The sequence below is a fragment of the Trichoplusia ni genome (assembly GCF_003590095.1).
Source record: "Trichoplusia ni isolate ovarian cell line Hi5 chromosome 23 unlocalized genomic scaffold, tn1 tig00003606_group22, whole genome shotgun sequence".
Lineage (NCBI taxonomy): Eukaryota > Metazoa > Arthropoda > Insecta > Lepidoptera > Noctuidae > Trichoplusia > Trichoplusia ni.
Window position 1 is genome coordinate 1 of NW_020799878.1, and position 19,745 is coordinate 19,745.

At 36.1% G+C, this 19,745-nt stretch overlaps 2 protein-coding genes across 2 annotated transcripts; both read left to right on the forward strand.

The window, feature by feature from the left end:
• The first annotated feature begins 6 nt into the window (after positions 1 to 6).
• LOC113506725 (kinesin-like protein K39) lies at positions 7 to 13,728 on the forward strand. Its single transcript, XM_026889555.1, has 10 exons — positions 7 to 981; positions 1,069 to 1,147; positions 1,717 to 1,830; positions 2,182 to 2,369; positions 7,752 to 7,900; positions 8,549 to 8,723; positions 9,579 to 9,679; positions 10,103 to 10,210; positions 10,982 to 11,163; positions 11,235 to 13,728. Exons 1-10 carry the CDS (start codon positions 935 to 937, stop codon positions 13,455 to 13,457), a joined length of 3,366 nt encoding a protein of 1,121 aa, XP_026745356.1. The 5' UTR covers positions 7 to 934; the 3' UTR covers positions 13,458 to 13,728.
• Positions 13,729 to 13,825: 97 nt separating this feature from the next.
• On the forward strand, positions 13,826 to 18,643 carry LOC113506726 (probable cytochrome P450 6a14). The gene is made up of 5 exons (XM_026889556.1): positions 13,826 to 14,695; positions 15,088 to 15,290; positions 15,742 to 15,996; positions 16,477 to 16,728; positions 18,388 to 18,643. Exons 1-5 carry the CDS (start codon positions 14,019 to 14,021, stop codon positions 18,555 to 18,557), a joined length of 1,557 nt encoding a protein of 518 aa, XP_026745357.1. The 5' UTR covers positions 13,826 to 14,018; the 3' UTR covers positions 18,558 to 18,643.
• Positions 18,644 to 19,745: the final 1,102 nt, after the last annotated feature.

Sequence of the window (19,745 nt, forward strand, 5' to 3'; positions counted from 1 at the left end):
AAGTTTTTAGCCGCTTCAATCTCCTCTTCAGAAAAACTTGTGACACACAATCTCATTAAGCTTTCCTCATCCATAACATCCATTTTGTTCTGGACATAGGCTAGACATATCACTAATGCAGAACTATTTTAGCACTTGTTTTACGAGTTTCTTGTAAGATGATTTTTTTAACGTTTCAGAGCACACGTAATATAGAAGTAATACCTTTTTGTTTTTACCACAACTTTCAATTTCCAACAGCAATTTCTGCTGCGATCATTAAGTTATTTGGAATATTTTAGAAATCTTTCATAAACTCGGCCAAGTTAATAAAATGTCTAGGCCGCTAGTGATGTATTATCGTAATTTAGTGACATTGACGTTTGACACTTTGACAATGAAAACCGTTTTATTTTTTGTTTTTATATTTAGTTACTTTATTAACCGGTAGAAAAATCTTACTAAACGAAGTACGTATTTTGAAATTCATTAAATTATAGATAAAAGGATAGATAAGATTATTGTCGTACTGTAGCTGCATTTAATACCCTTTGTGATAAATATGTGGAGAATGTGTTTGTTGCTATCATTTCATAATCTTTTTTTATGCAATAAAACTAAACTGCTGTATTATTTAAGATTAAAGGACACTTAGCACTATGTAATTGACTATAGTTCTTTCTGTGAACTGTACACTACAAGCACTTACAATAAACTCGCTAAACAAATATCAGCTAGTAGGGAGCAAGCTATTTTTAAGTTAATTATGCCTTCCTTGTATTATGGAACTACAGGAAGGGTGCGCCGATCTTAAAATAACTTTGTCTAATAACAACACGGGCTTTCTAAAAATTCTGTTCATTATGCGCTCAACTTGCATTATTGTAGAGTCGCTTACTTATTTAATTGTAATAAGTGGACAGTATATTTTATTTTAAATAAAAAAAATAATCAAATGTCGAACGTTAAACTTGCGATTCGTGTCCGGCCGTTTACAGAAAAGTTTGTTGATTATTTTTAAAGTTGTATAAAAGTACAAAAAAAAACAAAGAAAAATGTTCATATGTGTAAAGTGATATTTGTTCACAGGGAATTAAAAGCACAAAAAGATCGCCTACCAGTTGTGAATGTAGTAGATGAAAATACTGTTACAATTACTAATAACAAAGTAAGTGCCGTTTACATAATTTTTTTTAAAACATAAGTTATTCCTGTCGGATGCATGTACTTTACTTTTGTCAAATGATGCATAAACTTTACCAATCGACATGAATAAATATTATTTTTAGATTTAATTTGATTAGGAAAGTATATTTCCATAAGTAACATCACTTCATCGCGAACATGAATTACCATTTTTTTTTATTAAGTGCATTTTCTATTCAAAACAAATTAATAAATTAAAAATTAAATTCAATAAATTTCGATTCGTGGAGTAACCGAATGCGTTAAAGAAAACTGCAACGATATTGTTTTATTTATTTTAGATTTTGTTGATTACCCGAATTCGAAATGTAGATATCTAATGTTATTCAAAGTAAGACTTTGTCTCAGGGGCTATTTTACAAAAAATCAAATGTGGCTATTGAACGGTTAATGAATTAGATAATCTGTATATTTTAGTGCATGAATGACTAGTAGCAAATGCAAAGAAGAGATTGCCAGAGAAGGCACGAATATTTTGTATTTGGTATTTTGGCAATGGAACACTTTCTGATTAGAAATATCTTTGCTCAGGTAAGTGTATCAGGCGCTGGCGACAGCAGGGAGCGGACACGCCGGTACTATGCGGATTATACATTCGACAGTTGCTGTCCCATCTCGCATCCATCCTATGCTTCACAGGATAAGGTGAGACAGAAAATAATATATAAAATAGAGAAAAATATTGCAAAATAAATTAGATACATAGGTATGTGACCTTATTATTGAATTCGACGTTAATAAAAGTTGCGTTCAGCGTTTCCCGCAGTAAGTAATTTAATGCTTGTGTAACCGGTGTGTTTTCAAACATTAGAGCCACACGCGCCAGGGCGCCCAGACTCAGGACGAGCATTTATCACACCCACGCTTGTCCTATGCGGGAATCAAACCCGCGAAACGTAGCGCCCAGTGGGTTTGGCGTGACAACAACTCGTCGATTAGGCAAATAATGCTATAGATACTTAAACCTACGTATCACATCTTAACATTATTTATTAGGTATTCGAGTCAATCGGGCAGGAGGTGATAACGAGCGTGTCTCGGGGACGTTCAGCATGCGTGCTGGCGTACGGGCAGAGCGCCACCGGCAAGACCCATACCATGATGGGCACGGAGACCCAACCCGGGCTGATACCGCGCGTCTGCAAGGCCTTGTATGAACTGCAGCCGGTTGATTTCACTATCAGGTAATTATTCCTCTTGTTTTATCGCTGACCATGTCAGGGCCCCGATTCTGCTATTTACAATGGCCTATGAATGAATGGCAATTGTATTAAATTGGAAATTATTTCTATTCTCTTAAGCATTTTGCCAGTACAGTAATTTATTGGAAGTTTATTGATCTTGAGTATACCGTCCCGTACTAAATTTCCAATTATTATGTAGAAAAATGTTTAAGAGAATACGAAAATTGTAATTTTAAGCCAAATTTCATTCATTCATTGTCTGGCTCTGGACTTCAAAAGAGACTGTGACCCCTTGAGGTTGTTTCGACATTTCTTCTCAGGGTAGTCAGATAGGAAATGTCGACTCCAGCGTTCTCAAAAAATAAGACATGTAAAAGTGATGATATATCCTACTTTCAGTATAAATGATTTCATTTAATTTCATCGGCCATTGTAATAAGCAGAATTGGGGCCCTGTTCTTTCTACTTTAGAAACCATGCTGATCGAAGAATACCAGGTAATTATTACTTGATCAATTTAGCTACCGGTATCTCCAACTTGGACTGCAACATACTCATTTTGATTTATGGTTTCGTTATATTTAGCGGATCTGTATCTAGATTTGATTCTTAATGATTGATACAAATAGATATTGCAATGTTCAAGGTCCACTGAAGTAATAGTCAATTTAGAGAAATCGTAAAATGCCACTCATGAGGTGATCCAAATTTATAATCTTAGATTGCAAAAAAATGCAAAACGTTTTTGTCTACCGCGCCTAGGTATGCATAATTTATACGCCAAAGAAGAAGAATACTCTCCGTTATAACTAATTATGTAAGCATATTTTTCTTCTGTTGGGTGGCATAGACTGTACTCTAACTCACCAAATCACATAACATTTTTTTCAAACGACTCCCGTTGTCATTAATATAATATTCGTGTCAAAGGGGTTCACGAACATTTTTGCCGTCAAAGATGTCTACCCACAATTCTAGACTTGTCTGGCAGTAGACCGTCGACCGGTACCTATACTTTCTTGAAAACTACATTTCGCATAATATATGCAGTGTTTACGTTTATACCAAAACGCCGTTTGTTTTCGGAAAGTAAATTGTTTTCTATCATTTATGCATTCGTGTGAAGCAGCAGTATGTGTGACGGCACGCGATACGATTGCCGAAATGAAATGGGTGTCGCGTCATTATTTCAAAGGCGCCAATTTTTTCACGTTAAACGATTGTGATTATTATAATGCGTGACTTGTGAACGTAGTCACTGGGATTCCGCTAGTTTGAAGTTTATTCTGATTCCGGTATCTCCTTAGCGAACTTTTTTGTTTGGGTGTTAAGATGCCTTGACAATGCTCCAAAGTTTCAAAGTTTACATAAGACTTTAAGATTGGCTTTCTTATAGACTTTAGGAGTAAATATAAGATCTCTAAGAAGGATGTTTGACGATATACTGATTTTTTACTCGATACCCACTGCGGTCATTCCCTTAAACAAACTTTCTTCGGAATTAGTTGCGGGTTTCTGTTTGAAACTTTTTATGATTGTGTTCGTAACACTCGGGTAATATATTGTTGGTTGTATTCGATTAAGTTTGAATGGTAATAAAGACAGGCACCGTAGCTTCCTGACGTCAAGGCTGAAACGACACGCGAGCCTTTAACACCCGGCCATCGAGGCTTTATCTGCGCTAATATATCTCCCTACGTTACATGTGTTGCTATCATAGACACCTGTTTAATACAGCAATCATTAGAAATGAAGGTGGTGTATTTGCGTTGCAAAGGTTTAAGACATTTCCATTTCGTATTTTTTTTTATGTTATAGTGCAGGTTCATATATGAAAGCTACAGGTAAAGGTGACAATTTAGTGGAGACTTTTGCGTTTTGCTATAAAAATAGACTAACAAAGCTGACACTTTTTTACATTTTCGTACAGATGTAGAAGAAAAGTTTCCCCTATCGGGCCCGCGAGATTATCCGAATGTCCTACCGCGACACTGGACACGAATTCTAAAGGAGGGAACATGAGTGTATTTTAGTCAGTCTGACACTCCCTTCCCCTAACCCAAAGCGGGAAGAGTCAGTTAATGATTTCTTATTCGAAAAAACGGGTCAAGTTCCTTCGGGATTTAGCCAGAGAAGAAAAAAGTCTTAATCTTATCAGGTTCTCAAAAAATAATGTTTGTTTCATACTCTCAAATGACAAGTAATTTTTATCTACGTAGATACATTATGGAATGATAGAGATTCACTACGTCATGAAACGAGCATTTTTATTTTCACTTGCTGACTGTGTTAAATCTATTAGTTTAAATAAGATACGTGTTGCCAAAACCTAAATGATAAACGTTCGTATCGTGTTAGCATATAAAGTTCAAAACAAAGACGAGGAAATTAAAAAGTTTTCAGTTTTCATTAAAGGGATTGCCATTTTAAAGATATTGTTCGTTATGTAGCATGCTTCAGTGTAGGGTGAACTGTGGGGGGTGTCGGGTCAGCTAGTGGCTGATATTAGTGAGGTAGTCACAGTAAGGTTTCAGTGCTAGTCGGGTTCGCCGCCCCACGGCAGTCGTGGCGAGCGCCCAGCGTTCACAGGAATAAACGTTGTGATTGTTTTCTTAGGAAAATAAAACAGGTGAGATGATTTATAAAATAATAGTAGTAAGATATTAAATTTATTTATTTCGTCATGCACAGTTTAAATTATTTCTTATTGACGATATAACTTAAGAGCATGGCGGGCGATAGTATAGTAATTTTGTTGTTTATTTCTTCTTACGTTATTTTTGTACGGACATTCATAGAATAGTATGCTGTTCAAAAAAAATGATGTCTATGTAGAGTGACAAGCGCTATTCTCGGTAGTCAGATTAATACCTAAAATATGTCTGAAAAGACGAATGCATGAACATTTTAGAAAATATGACACGTGGAAAGCTTGCAACACGAAATATATTTACGCAGGTGAAAACATTGTCTAATCTCTTGATCTTTTGCCTGATCCTATGGTCTGTTATAATACTTGTCTCCCTATTGGTTCTCATAGATTTTTATAGTTTCATCCAATTTTTAAACGATTCTTTAATGCGAAATAATAACATTTACATTATAAAGGAATTAAATTCGTGTCTTTTTAGGCACTAGTGGGCAGTTAATATCAAGAACTATTGAATCGAAAATTATATATTCTTCTATCGTTAGAAACCCACATTATTTGTTGATGTCGAAGGCAAAAGTAATATATTAACTCATAAAATATTGCTCCACGAATTGGCTACAAGTCAATAAAATAAACTATTCAAATAGGTCTATTACTAACAGACTACAGTCTAAAAATATAGTTATCGTGTGAATTAAAAAGTTTCACTAATGTTTACCTCCATGGTGTTGACTTGTTTTATAGTGTCTGTATCACACAGTGCCGAGGTGTCTGCCCCCAGACCTCACGTAACACCACCGACCATTGCGAGCAGCAATAACGGGTTATTACTCATGAACACCAAGTAAATGGAAACATTCACCCTTATATTACTTCGTAAACTATTTTTGAACTTTTAAAACGCTAAGTTTACGTGTTGAGATGGAAAAACTATGAAGAACTATGTCATGCTGTCTCTTTTGTAAAGTATTAACGTAATTTTTCCTTTTTTTTACTTATATTCATTAACACAATAAGCCTCGGCGGATGTTAAGCCTTTCGTTGTCACAAGGCTATAATTATAGGCTTTAATTTAAATCGTAATTTTCTATTGACAAGAAATCGGGATACTTAATTAAGGTAAAATTAAATTAACCTCATCCTTTGATAAAATATTTAGCTTAATTATGATCACGTGAATGCTCATAAGAACCTATGCAAATATAGGTCAAACTAGTTAAACTTATTTCTACATAGTTAAAACAAAGTTCAAAACATAGTTTCCGCTTTTAAATTACTGTATGATTTATTTGACGATAATTACCGTGGTCGTGACTTACTGTTGTTAAGACAGTTTGAAATCAGTTCGGAACTTGTGATGGCTGGACATTTATACTATTGCTTCTTTTAAGAAACATTTTAACACAATACTACCTATATAAAGTGAAACTTTGCTAGTGTGTATGTTTGTCAATTCTGCAAGCTAAAACCAACCGACCAATTTCGTTGAAAGTTTGTTGCCACCCTAGATTAACTTAAAAGTATCCGACAGCGTTACAAGGAGGGGATTTATCAGATAACCGACTTTCACGCGGGTAAAGTCGCTGAAAAAGATAGTTGTTTAATAACTCTTTTTTCTGGTGGATGTTTACTAACACATGATGCAATTTGTTGTGCATAGGTAACCTAGTTTAATGTAGTTGCCATGTCTGTTTGGTCATGGACATAACAGATTATTAAATTGGATTTTTATAGTCTTAAACTCTCGCGATTTAGCAGAGCATAGACGAGTTTTGCAATAGTGTGCACATTCCAAAATCAGGGTCATGTAACATAAATACTAGATTTAATAGTGGTTTCTTAGGTTTACGCGAATGTTAGACATTGAAATGAAACTACTTTTACGGATTTTATCGCGGTTTAATTTTAGATTTTAGTTCCCGACGTTTCGAAACCTTTGCAGGTATCATGGTCACGGGCAGACTGAGATGGCGTTCGTCTTGACAGAAGATGTTGCTCGTTCTACCTTCATATTTTAATTAATTATTTGTGGTCCGACCTACCCAGTATGAGCTCACTGTGTCTTGATGTCTTGCAGCGCTGCTCTTGGGTTTGGCCTTGAGTTTATTTATTATTGGATCCCAAGTAGGTGATATCTTCCAGCCATCTTCTCTATTGAAATTAGGGTGTTTTTTAATCTCAATAGCCTCGCGAAACATCCTAGGTAGGAATTTGGATTCTTTAGCGAGGATCTGTGGTTGGTCAAATCTAATATAATGGCTGGAACCTTCAGCATGTTCGGCGACTGCAGACTTCGTTCTGCAAACACCGCCGCTCAACGAAGTCTGCAGTCGCCGAACATGCTGAAGGTTCCAGCCATTATATTAGATTTGACCAACCACAGATCCTCGCTAAAGAATCCAAATTCCACCACAAATAATTAATTAAAATATGAAGGTAGAACGAGCAACATCTTCTGTCAAGACGAACGCCATCTCAGTCTGCCCGTGACCATGATACCTGCAAAGGTTTCGAAACGTCGGGAACTAAAATCTAAAATTAAACCGCGATAAAATCCGTAAAAGTAGTTTCATTTCAAATACTAGATTTAATGTTCTCGGCACAGGATCAGCTAAAGTGGTGCAGAAATAAAATCCTCTTCTATTGCTCTGCAACAAATTCGCTAATAACTATAAATGTTTACATTATTTGCATTTAATTATGTACTTTATTTATTTATTATTGTCAAGTTTCCTTGAGATTTACAACGAGAGGGTTCACGACCTGCTGTCTGGTGAGGTTCCCCTGCCTCCGTGCCACTCGCTGCCGCGGCGGAAAGGCAACGCCCGGAAGGATCTGCGCGTACGAGAGCATCCCTCGAAAGGACCCTACGTACAGAGTAAGAGACCACAATTCTATCCATTAGAGAGACTATCACCACCTCTTGGTGTAGCACTATTTTAGATGTGGAAGCGAAACGGAGCGCGATGCGGCGTGGAGTGTTTCTGCCTTTTACTGCAACTGCAGTGCTAGGAACACGTCATGGAGGTTGTACCTAATATATGTACTACATATAATATGCTACAGATTGATTATTGTCCGCAGCTTACTAATTTTACTTGCATTCCAATCTTTGTAGGCCACTCCAAATTTGCTAGTCATTGTGTCTTACAATTTAATCATGACCTGATTGTGGTTTTATAACTTTGATAGGTATCCTATTAAATAACAAGAATAAGATCAATCTTTATTAACTACTAATTTTATAACAGTTAAAAAGTGCAATGCAGTGTTAGATTTTTTTGGGACTAGACCCACACGTGCCCGTTATTGCAACTCCTGTAAGCCAGGGTCTACAATGAAACCAACGAAAATCACCGAAACACTTAAGCTCGGTATGTCCAATTCCCCAAGTCCAGGGCAAACAATTAACTGCCTTGGAACCCGCAATTTTTTTTTATATTATTCAGAAATAGCAATTGGGATACTGTAGAGGGCGGAATCGTTTAAAGTCGCTTTGTTTTAATACCTCTTCCTTTCTGGCTAGACCTTCGCCGCGTAGCAGTCCAGGATGCCGAAGCTCTATTAACTCTAGTAGAAGAAGGCACTCGTCGTCGGCGCACTGCCTCCACTCGCCGCAACTCCACCTCATCGAGGTCTCACGCTTTGCTAGAGATCACCACACCTCATGCTACACTGCATCTCGCTGATCTAGCTGGGAGGTAGCCAGAACACTTAATTCACATTATATTATAGTTAGGTTATAGGTACTTAATATAATGTAATGTGAACTAGGAAATAATGTAACATTAACATCCTTATTAAAATGACCAAGTACACAGACCAGCATTAAAAGTTCGACTGTTAACTAGCGGCAAAAAATTATTTGCTACATTACAAAAGTTCATATTAAACCACCGCTTATCAGGTGTGCTGCAAAGTCAACAACTTTTTAACGATCCTAACTCATTTTCCCAAGTATTGAGGTTTCAGCAAGATCTAAAGTATTAGCAAAATTTAAGTAGCTTTGACAACATAAACCCATGTCGAAACTACCTGCTTACTCATTTGAGGATTACGATCGAGACACAGGTACATACGTCTTATAAATATGTATATGTTAAGAGAATACCTGTTGTGGGCTAATGCTGTTAATCTATCGCCGTGTAAGCTTCAACGAACTGGGGAAGCCCTACGTGCGCACTACGCAAGAAAATTAACGAGTTGCAAATTCATGTTTACAGTTCCATATGCGGACAACTGGATTTTTAAATGTATTCGTTCTGGCTCAAGTTGCTGCTCAATGTTGATTAGGCCAACGGTTTTTTAAATGCCATTTTTTTATAAATCGTAAAGAAATTGCAATGAAACTAATTTTACGGATTTTATCGCGGTTTAATTTTTGATTTTAGTTCCCGACGTTTCGAAACCTTTGCAGGTATCATGATACCATTAACATTCCACTAACTTTCGCGTAAACCTAAGAAATCACTAAATTGTAAAGAGTTTCATTATATGACGTATATCTGAATATTTTTTTTTATGCAATTGAAATATGTTGCTTGATTTGTGCATAGCGAGAAGGCAAGTTGGGAGGGCTGTGGCGGCGGCCGGCAGAAGGAAGGCGCCAATATCAACAAGTCTTTGGTGGCACTTAGCAACGTCATTTCCGCTCTCGGTGAGTTATAAATACGAGGCTTTAATTGACTAATTTAACTTTCAAGTCAACCTACTTGCATAATCTCCTACTGCTCTACATTTTAAACAAAAGTAAATTATGAATAGTGTTAAATAGGAAACGTAACATAACATCCAATTGTTTTTTAACAAACAGTTGTAATAATTGATTTAGGTGTCTGTAATAATTAATTTCACTAATTAGATAATAATAACGGGTCTCATAATAAGATTTTCTGACCTCGAAATATTGTAAATAGTAGCAATACTACATTGCAGCCAAGATGTCTGATATCTTCTTTCTAAGAGCCGTATACCTCTGCCCATATTTTATATATCGTTTGAATTTTAGGCGTGAAGTCGTTGTGTAGAGTGTTTAGTGTGTTGATATGGGTTTCTATGTGAATGCATTGTTTTATTTCAGTGAGTGGCGGTACTGGTCGTGGCAGGTTCGTCCCGTACCGTGACTCCGCTCTCACGTGGCTGCTGAAGGATTGCTTCACAGGAGGAGCTGCTACATTCATTATCGCAAGTATGTGCTAATTGTGTATGATCTATCACTGATTTCGTCAACCGCATATATTCCTTATAAATCCGTTTTCTAAAATGTCAGTTTCCTTTTGGACCATTATGAATATTTAAGGATTTTTTTCGTGTTAGGTAATTTCACGGATAGCCGAGTGGTTGAGCTCACCGAGACGTGTTGCGGGTTCGATCCTCGCGTAAGACAAGCGTCTATTTCTCAATGTTGTTTTGTTTTTATCGGTTGCTCTACATTTCACTAGAAAGCTACCTGTTATTATCAAATCAATATACGAGTATGTACACGGTTTTTTGCATAACAGTCGAATTCACGGAATTCAGAAGTAGACGGATTACTATCTAAAACATAACTGGTTTTAGAAAATCGTCCAAAGTCGATGCTCTTAAGAGATGCGGCCTTGGCATACATAATATGCATTAGTGGGTAGCAATGATTATGACACTCATTACGTACTTCAGAAATGTGGAAATTTCTCTTGATCTTGATCCAAATAACGATCATCCACTGACATGTATATCTTGCATACTTAACATTCTTCATCATCTTATGGATGGAGGCTTTAGCTTTTGAGGACTTGAAAAGTTTTGATAAACATAATAATATACAGATCACATTGGTAATTTTGATGATAGGTAACTTGAAAACTTCTACAGTCTTTAATATTTTGACCAGTCAACATGACGTAGCCCTCTTTAAAAATTTTGGCCTTACGATTTTATGTTTAAGGTTTATTTTCTAGTTTCTATTATTGCATTATAGCTGTGTCACCAAGTGCGGCATGCTACGGTGAGTCTGCCTCGACTCTCCGCTGGGCCGCTCGGGCTCGTCAGCTGCCGACACCAAGAACCGTCAACTGCAACTCGCTAGTCGTGTCCAGGGCTGCCCTACAAGCCCAGCTCAACCAACTTATCGCTGAACTCACGAGGAACCACATCCGATATGTATGAGATCTTGATGATTTTTGTACGGTACTTTATCTATAGAATGAAGTATAGGTGACCGTTTTTTTCAGATACCTGAGACTGGAAGCATCACATTCGACGAAGAACATTGGACATTAAGAGCAAATGAACTTGTGTCAGAAACAAATGATTTAAATAAACCAGCAATCATAGGCAACCTTATCGATATGATGCGTCCTAAGCTTGACGCTAACAACTCAGAATCAACAGCATCGTCCGCTGCTAGCGGTAGCTCAGATGTCATCAACGCAATGGATAAGAACCTTAAGCTGACGACCGAGATTAATGAAGAAATGGACAAGTTATTTGGACCACCCTTAGAGAGAGCTAGCAGCGGAGATGACTTGAAAGTAATCGCACCTCTTAGACACAAAAAGAGACAATATAGATCACAAGAAGTTTTACCCATTGATAAAAGTTCTTTGGCTGGGCAGACAAGTAGTTTGGCAAATACTCTCCCCAGTCAAAGTGAAGTGCAAATCAACGCAGTACCCGATTCGAAAAAACTCAAAGTCCCACAAATAACCATTCTTCATGATAACCAGAGAGCAGAAATTGTTGCTTCAGTTACTGAAAGATTATATTCAAAACTTAAAAAGAAAGAAGAAGCCGCAGTATCTAAAATGGAAACGATGGTCGACAAGAAAATAGTTGAACCACTGAGCGAGTTAAAAATATGTACAAATGCAAGGCAGAGACTAATGGAGCTGAGTCAGAAAGCTTTACGAAATAAAAGAAGGATAGGTATACCGGCGCACACGCAGACGCGAGCGACAGTCACGCGAGTTAAAGACCAAGCTATAGATGTACAAAGTGATTTATACTCGTTCATTATAAAAAGTGGGTGTCCGTTTACATTATGCCGTGACGTAGCTACTGAAACGGTTCCTATGACACCCCGCTGTAAAGAAATAGCGGTCGGTCCTACGGCTTCTTTAATATTCAGCGACAGATCCACAGAAACAAAACGCGTGGCTTACAAGAATTCCTTTATGATGACTGATTTTGCAACCAAACAAGAAAACTGTACTCAAACGCAAATAGTACCACCACCTAGAAGAAGGAAACGTGCTTCGAATGTAGGAAAACATTGTTGCAGTAAGAATACTGATGATTATTCTGAGGGCTCTACTGTTGCACCAGTGATTAGCATAAACATATCACAATCGTATCCAGTGGATTCGGAATCTCAAAGTGACGATAACTCGGAGACGGAATTAAAAAATAGCATATCCAGTGTTGTGACGACTACTCCTGACCTTCTTACAAATCATAGTACTGTAGACCCTCAGGGTGTTATAGAGATAGATGATGATAACATTACTGTTTTAGTGAACGTTTTAGATCAAGCAAAGGGTCCTTTGCAAAATGGGAGTACATCAAAATCTGATAGTTTAAACAACCGCAGCGAGGAATTTCCAGAAACAGATGAGTTTGTGCTACCGAGAGTAAATCCTAACTCTGTGAAAACTTCAAAATCGGCTGAGATTAAAAATATGATATTAGGACGGAACGAAAATATGTATCCATATAACATAATACTTTCCCCGCCGAGAGAGAGAGATACAAAACGGATTGTTACTTTTAAGGACGATACAAGTTCAGATCCTACCCCTGGTGAAGTAGCTAAGAGTGACAACACAAATAAAAACGAAAATGTCTCCGAATTCACTTCATCTGATAAAGACCTTCCTGTAGAGAAAGATTATGAGAGCTTATATTCAGATTCAACAGAATCGAGTAAAATGGATTCTGATTCTTTTATTTGGAAAAAAGCTGGCAGCAGAACATTGGGTAGCTTAAGGAAAAACTACGTACCTGTTTACAAAGGAACTAAATATCGAACTACGAAACCCAGGGACCGAAACGACATTTACGATTCGAAAACTGAAATTCACCCAAGAAGTTACTCAAATTGTTGTCGATCTGAAATAATAGATGTCAGTTCAACGGATAGTCGAGAAACAGATGCTCCAGAATACAAGTGTAGACGACGCCGACCATACTTTGACAGCAAATATTATTGTAACGAGGATGATGATAAAAATGAGTATAAAACCATCGAAACAAAACTATTTGATTCATGCAATTATCTAGAAGACTCGGTTAACAGATATGAGAGTCGTATTCCACATTATAAGGGTTTGAATGACTGCGAAGTATCAAATCGGAGACCTAAAGATTATTTACAGCATTTGGTACAATTAAGGCGAGAAGTGGTGAAGGCAGAAAGCGATAACACAGATAGTTCTATAGATGTATCTCATAAGTAAGTAAGGTTTGTAAGAATTGGTTTGTGTTTTAAATAAGAATAACAATCAAGAATGTATTTTTGTTACTAATATTTGATTAATAAAAGAGTTTTTTAATGCAGTTTGTTTTATTCTTCTGCTACGCATTTTTGCAGGGTGTGTTGGATTTAGCAGACTACCCTTCTTTATTCAGGTGCGGCTGTCTCTTAGACACCTATATCCCTTTTTAATTTACTACTACTTAATTTTTTATTCTAGATAATAGTCTATATGAAAAAATAGCTAATTTGTTTCACAAAAAGTGCACATTTTTTGTGAAATAGTTTTCAAGTTCATTATCTAAACATGCGCTTTTACCTTGGCTATGTTTATAGATTAGGTGTTATGAAATAGTCGAGCCTAGAGTCAGTCCAAGCACGAGCCATACAACTTGTGGCCGCCGCAGCATAGTTCATAGTTTCGGCGCGAACGCACGCAAATGACGTCAAATTAAAATAGACTATTAATTTACTAGGGGTCGAAAGTATTAGTGAAGTGTAAATGGTTTGAATTAACAGAAAATTTGAAAAGAAGTGCGTTAAAATGTCGTTTATATTTACGCATATTTTCAATGTGCGGACAGTTATAGTTCTCATTTTCACGATCATTTACACAGTTTTGTGGTTTCGACAAAAATTCAGTTACTGGGCAAGACGAGGTGTGTTTGGACCAAAACCGGAATTCCTCTTTGGGCATATAAAGAAAGTCATTAAAAGGAAGGAACAGTTTTTCCAACCTTATTATGATAACTACTTTAAGTACAAGCATTTGCCGTACATAGGCATGTACTCTTTCCACCAGCCTGTGTTGTCTATACACGACCCAGATATCGCCAAGCTCATGTTGATAAAGGACTTCGATTACTTCCAATCACGAGGAACATACGCTGGCGGCGTCGGGGACCCCTTGGCGGCAAATCTGTTCAATATATTTGGTCGAAGGTGGAAAATTCTACGGTTGAAAATGACTCCGACTTTCAAGCCTGGGAAACTGAAAACGATGTACCCAATCGTAGAAGAAATTGCGTCGAAGGCTTTGGATTACGTCGATGAACTGCACAAGGATGGGAAAACAGTGAATTTCTCAGATTTCTATTCAAAGTATGCAATGGAGATTATAGGCAATGTTGGTTTTGGTGTTGAGTGCAATGGTTTTAAGAACCCCGATTCTGAGTTTTATATCAGAGGACACGAGTATTTTGATCACAAATCTCATTACTGGTAAGTTGTATTATCTTGCACGTATTAATGTATTATTAACACACAATCTTAACTTTAGGTAACTTTCATTCAAATCTGAGCCATTTCCTAGGTTAACCGCAGATGTAGTTTCTCAACTTTGTCGTAAAGTTACCGGTTAACGTTAAGGCTCATACATCTTGGAGTAAAACAAGTCTTGAAAATGTACAAAAATTGGTGAAAGAAAATATTTTTATATTTGTAGACAACACTTACTAACTATGAAGTCACCATTATTAACTATCTATCTTCACAGATAGAGATCTTCATCTTTACGATTTTATATAATAAATATGTTGCCCCTTTTGCTTTTTATGTAGTTAGACACATTTTGAAGGGCCAGTAATTAAACTAATAACGCATTATTGTTTTAGGAGACTAATTCGAGCCTTTGCGTTCTTCGCTCCAGATACATTCGATAGCTTGAAAATAAGACGAATAAGTTCTAAAATCGAGGACTTTTTCTACGGCATAGTGAAAAGCACCGTTCAGTATCGTCAGGAAAATTCCGTGACGCGGAATGACTTCTTGCAGACACTTATTGAATTAAAAAATGAAAATGTAGGTGATGAGAAAGGTACGTGTGGTTAGTGAAGAGATCGTTAGAAATATTAACGCATGACGCTCAGATGTATTAAGTGTAGTTCGATAACATTTGAGCTACAATTAAAATATAAATTGTAATTGGTTCCATCAATCAATTTTAAAATGCCGGTTATGATATAATTTGTGCCATTATTCTACTTAGTATTTCACACTCGTTTTTGCTTTCGTAAGAAATTGTATTTTATCAAAACTGTAATGTAATTAATTCAGTTTGGCAACAATCAGCAACTATTTCGTATATTACCGGTCTTTTTATAGACGACTTCAAGGATCTAAACTATTACGAAAGTGCTTAACCTATAGATAAATCATATTGCAAAAACATCGTCCAAACTGCCGATGATATACATCTAGGCTAGAAAAAAGTACATGAAATAATGATAGAATAAATTTTAGTGCCAAAAGTATTAAAATTATTCCAGAAAACATGGAATGCACTGCAGTGACACATTTACCCTTCACGATGACGGACGTGGCAGCAAACACTATGCTATACATGATAGCCGGCTATGAGACTTCGGCCACAACCGGGCAATTCGCAGCCTACCAGTTAGCCTTGAACCCTGAGGTCCAAGCCAAAGCTCGGGAGGAGGTTCTCAGGGTACTGGCTAAACACAACGGGGAATGCACGTACGAAGCACAAAACGAAATGGGATATCTAAATATGGTTCTAGACGGTGAGTTATTTCAGCAATGTATGTAGATTGCGCGAATCAGAACAGCAAATATACGTAAGCATTATTTGTTAAGCCTACTGTTTTTCTATTTACATAATATAACGAAATCTAACCTTATAGAACTTTGCAATATCTTTTTTTTGTCATTGCCCGGTTTTTAATCATTGTATTTTATTGTTAGCATATTTCACGATTACTAAATATAGTCACAAAAATAACGACCTCTTTGGTCCGATGATCGACGAGGTCAACCAATGCCAATAAAGCATTTGCTTCTGGTTCATCTGACTTAAACCTTTCCTGATAAAGTATGGTCGTTTTTGAACATCTAGACAATTATGGAATATGAAGCAAAGACATAAGAAGCACTCTGAATAATACGACAAAATAAATAATTTACATCGAGTTCAAATAACTGAAAACTATGAATATAACACTCCACTTACTAAAATCCAGTGAATATTAAATTCTTCTTTGCAGAAACAATGCGGATACATCCGTCGATGCGGGCATTGTTCAGACGATGCAACAGAGACTACAAGTTGCCCAACAGTGACCTTGTCATAGAGAAAGGCACGATGGTGTTCATCCCAACGCATGCCATACATATGGACCCGGATATCTTCCCGGATCCGGATAAGTTCGACCCAGAACGATTTGCCCCGGAAAGAAAAGCGAAGATGCATCCGTGTCACTGGATGCCTTTTGGAGAAGGACCCAAAAAGTGTTTAGGTGGGTATCGTATTGTAGCTTATTTATTTTATTTGCAGTTTGCTTCGATGAATTTAAAATAGATAAATAATCCCCTTTTCTCGTTTTAAGGACGAACACTTGATCACGTATTTTAACATGGCCTGGTAATTTGCGAATTTGGTAAAATTTTAAGGAGAATCTACTAAGTTTTGTAGAGATCTTACCTTTAAGAAAATTGTGCAATTCTTAATCAATAATGTTGTGCATCTATTGCTGTTGTTCTTGACCTGCGTAGTAAAACATTCCACTGAAGATTCAACTCACGTAGGTAGCCCGTACCTAGATATACATGCAATTGTGATGAAATAGATTATAGTAAAATATAAATTTTCCTATATTTGTTTACACTCTGTGTCTATATTTCTTTTTGTAATGTCCTGTCGCAGGTCTGTTGGCAGAAATTCCTAAAGAAATAATCAGTACTTTTGTAACTACTGTATTTTCATTTTTATATTTGTTTTATTTTTGTATATTGTGTGTACATAAATAAATAAAAGCCCAGATCAAATAGAACATAAAATAAAATTATTAATTATTGGCTGTCTAATAAAGGTAGGTAGACGGTGTTAACTAACTAAAATTACGATTTTATTTACATAACACAGTTGAAAGTCACCGTTTATTGACCTCAACGTATTATATAAATATGAACGACAACTTTTATATTTACTAACAAGAAATTACATCAAAACTTTTAGTGGTCTTGAATGAAGAGTAAAAAGAAGTGTTAACAATTATTTCATTAATGTAATCATCAGTCAAGGTTTGACACTGACCTTTCCATTTATTTCAAATAAGATATTAATATCTCTACTTACTATTTCTTAACCAAACACTCACACTGGGTTTAATGTGTCAGGGTTACTCACTTAGATTTTCGCACTTAACTTGTGTGTATCTATACTTAAAAGTAAGGTTACCTTTTATTATGTTTGACAGCCAATCACATTCAATTATTATCGTTTTAATAATATAATGACTGTTGACGCGAATGTCAATGTCCTTTAAGTAATGACAAGGCTGAATTAAACGTTCAGAGAATTAAAATTAGCAATGTTTCTACTAAAGCCTGCTAAAAAGCAAGGGTTTTTCAATTTTATTTTCAACCCACTTCAACTGCGTTATGTTTGTTTCTTTAGAACTCCGGAGTAAATAAACTGATTGTGTTGTTATTATTCATTTAATGGGAAATAATTAATTGTCATTTGGTCCCATAAGTATCATCATGTTTGCCTTAGTACTTTACTTTTAAATCAGTTGTTTTTTTTTGTTGTTAAAAATATCGTCTATACTTAATTAATTGTTTTCACTTTACAATTTAAGAGAGCTGGGCCCCAATTCTGCTATTTACAATGGAAGATTAATGAATGAAATTTGGTTAAAAATTTCAATTTTCGTATTGTCTTAAGAATTTTTCTACACAATCATTGGAAATTCAGTACGGGACAGTACGCTCAAGGTCAATACAATTAACTTTCAGTAATTGTATTTTCAAATGCTTAATAGAATAGGAATAATTTCAAATTTAATCCAACTGCCATTCATTCATCAGTCGTTGTAAATAGCAGAATCGGGGCCCTGGAGTTTTGTTTGCTATATGAAACTTTCGACACTAAATACCCAAACTTTTGTTAACAGGAATACGACAAGGCTACATCCAATCAAAGATGGCGTTGATCAAAGTTCTTCAGAACTACGAATTGATACTCGACCCACGGACGCCAGTGCCAATGAAAATAAAAAGCTCTTCCCTAGTCTATGCCGCGGACGGAGGAGTCTGGCTCAAACTGAAAAGACTTGAGACGTAACTCACGTCGTTATTATAGTTGTATTGTAATATTATATTAATTATAAGAATATTATGAATTAGGCGGTGAATAAATGGAAGTCAGTACGTTGCAGTTTTGATTGTTTTTGATTCTAAGGTCAAAGCCGGCTTGTTAATCAGACATGTGCGATTAAAGTGAAATACAATATGTAGGTAATCTATATATAATATAATAAATACTATACAGCAATAATGAGAGTGGTAAGCTGCTATTATATCCCTATATCTGTCGAATATTTAATAATAGGTATATTTATGGAGGTATTTAACATACGTGCTTTGCCCAACTTTGATACTGTCACATTGTGCTTCATTGTCTTCTGACATATTCAGTAGATACAATTTGCTGAGGATATTATCTTTATAACTTCATTAACTTCATAACATGTAACCGTTCGAATAACATATGAAAGGTCGTAGGATCAATTCTAGGCTCGCACTAATGTCTTTTCAAATTCATGTGCGTGCATTACAAAGTAATTATCAATTCTTAAAAACGGTGAGTGAAAATATTGTTAGAAAACCTGAGAACTTTTCTAGGGCGTGCAAAAAGCAGTGTCCGGTAACCGGCCGTTTAAAAAACTCTGACACCAGGTTTTACATCAATTGAACGAGAAGTAGAGTAGGGTAATCCTTAACCATGCATTATGTTTAACTAGCTGTAGCCTGCGGCTCCAGCCGCTACAAATGATCCCAAGAAACTTAAACTAAAAAACTTAAAACTATCCAAACTATCTGTGTACAGTATACCTATCAAGTTTCGACTTAATCTGGTCAATAGTTTTTGCGTAAACGAGTAACAAACATCCATACATACAAACTTTCGCGTTTATAATATTACTCAGATATAATATTTATAGTTTCGTGGCATTCCAAGTATTTCTAAGCACTGTGTTAAGTGTAGGCAAAGCATAAGAGTTATCGCCCTTGACACCAGTGAATGGTTGTTGACTTCATTCGTTATGCAAGTTTCAGGTACTAACAACCTTGCCAGTATAAACAATTATATCATTACAAATATTAACGATACAATTTTTATTCGCGATTGCCAATTAACCCTATGAAAACTAAGTTGGTTATTTTGGACTGCATACGAATTTGAATTATTAGCCGTTTGGAGTTCTTATAGAATTAATGTAGAAATAATTATTTCATATGGCTTGGATGA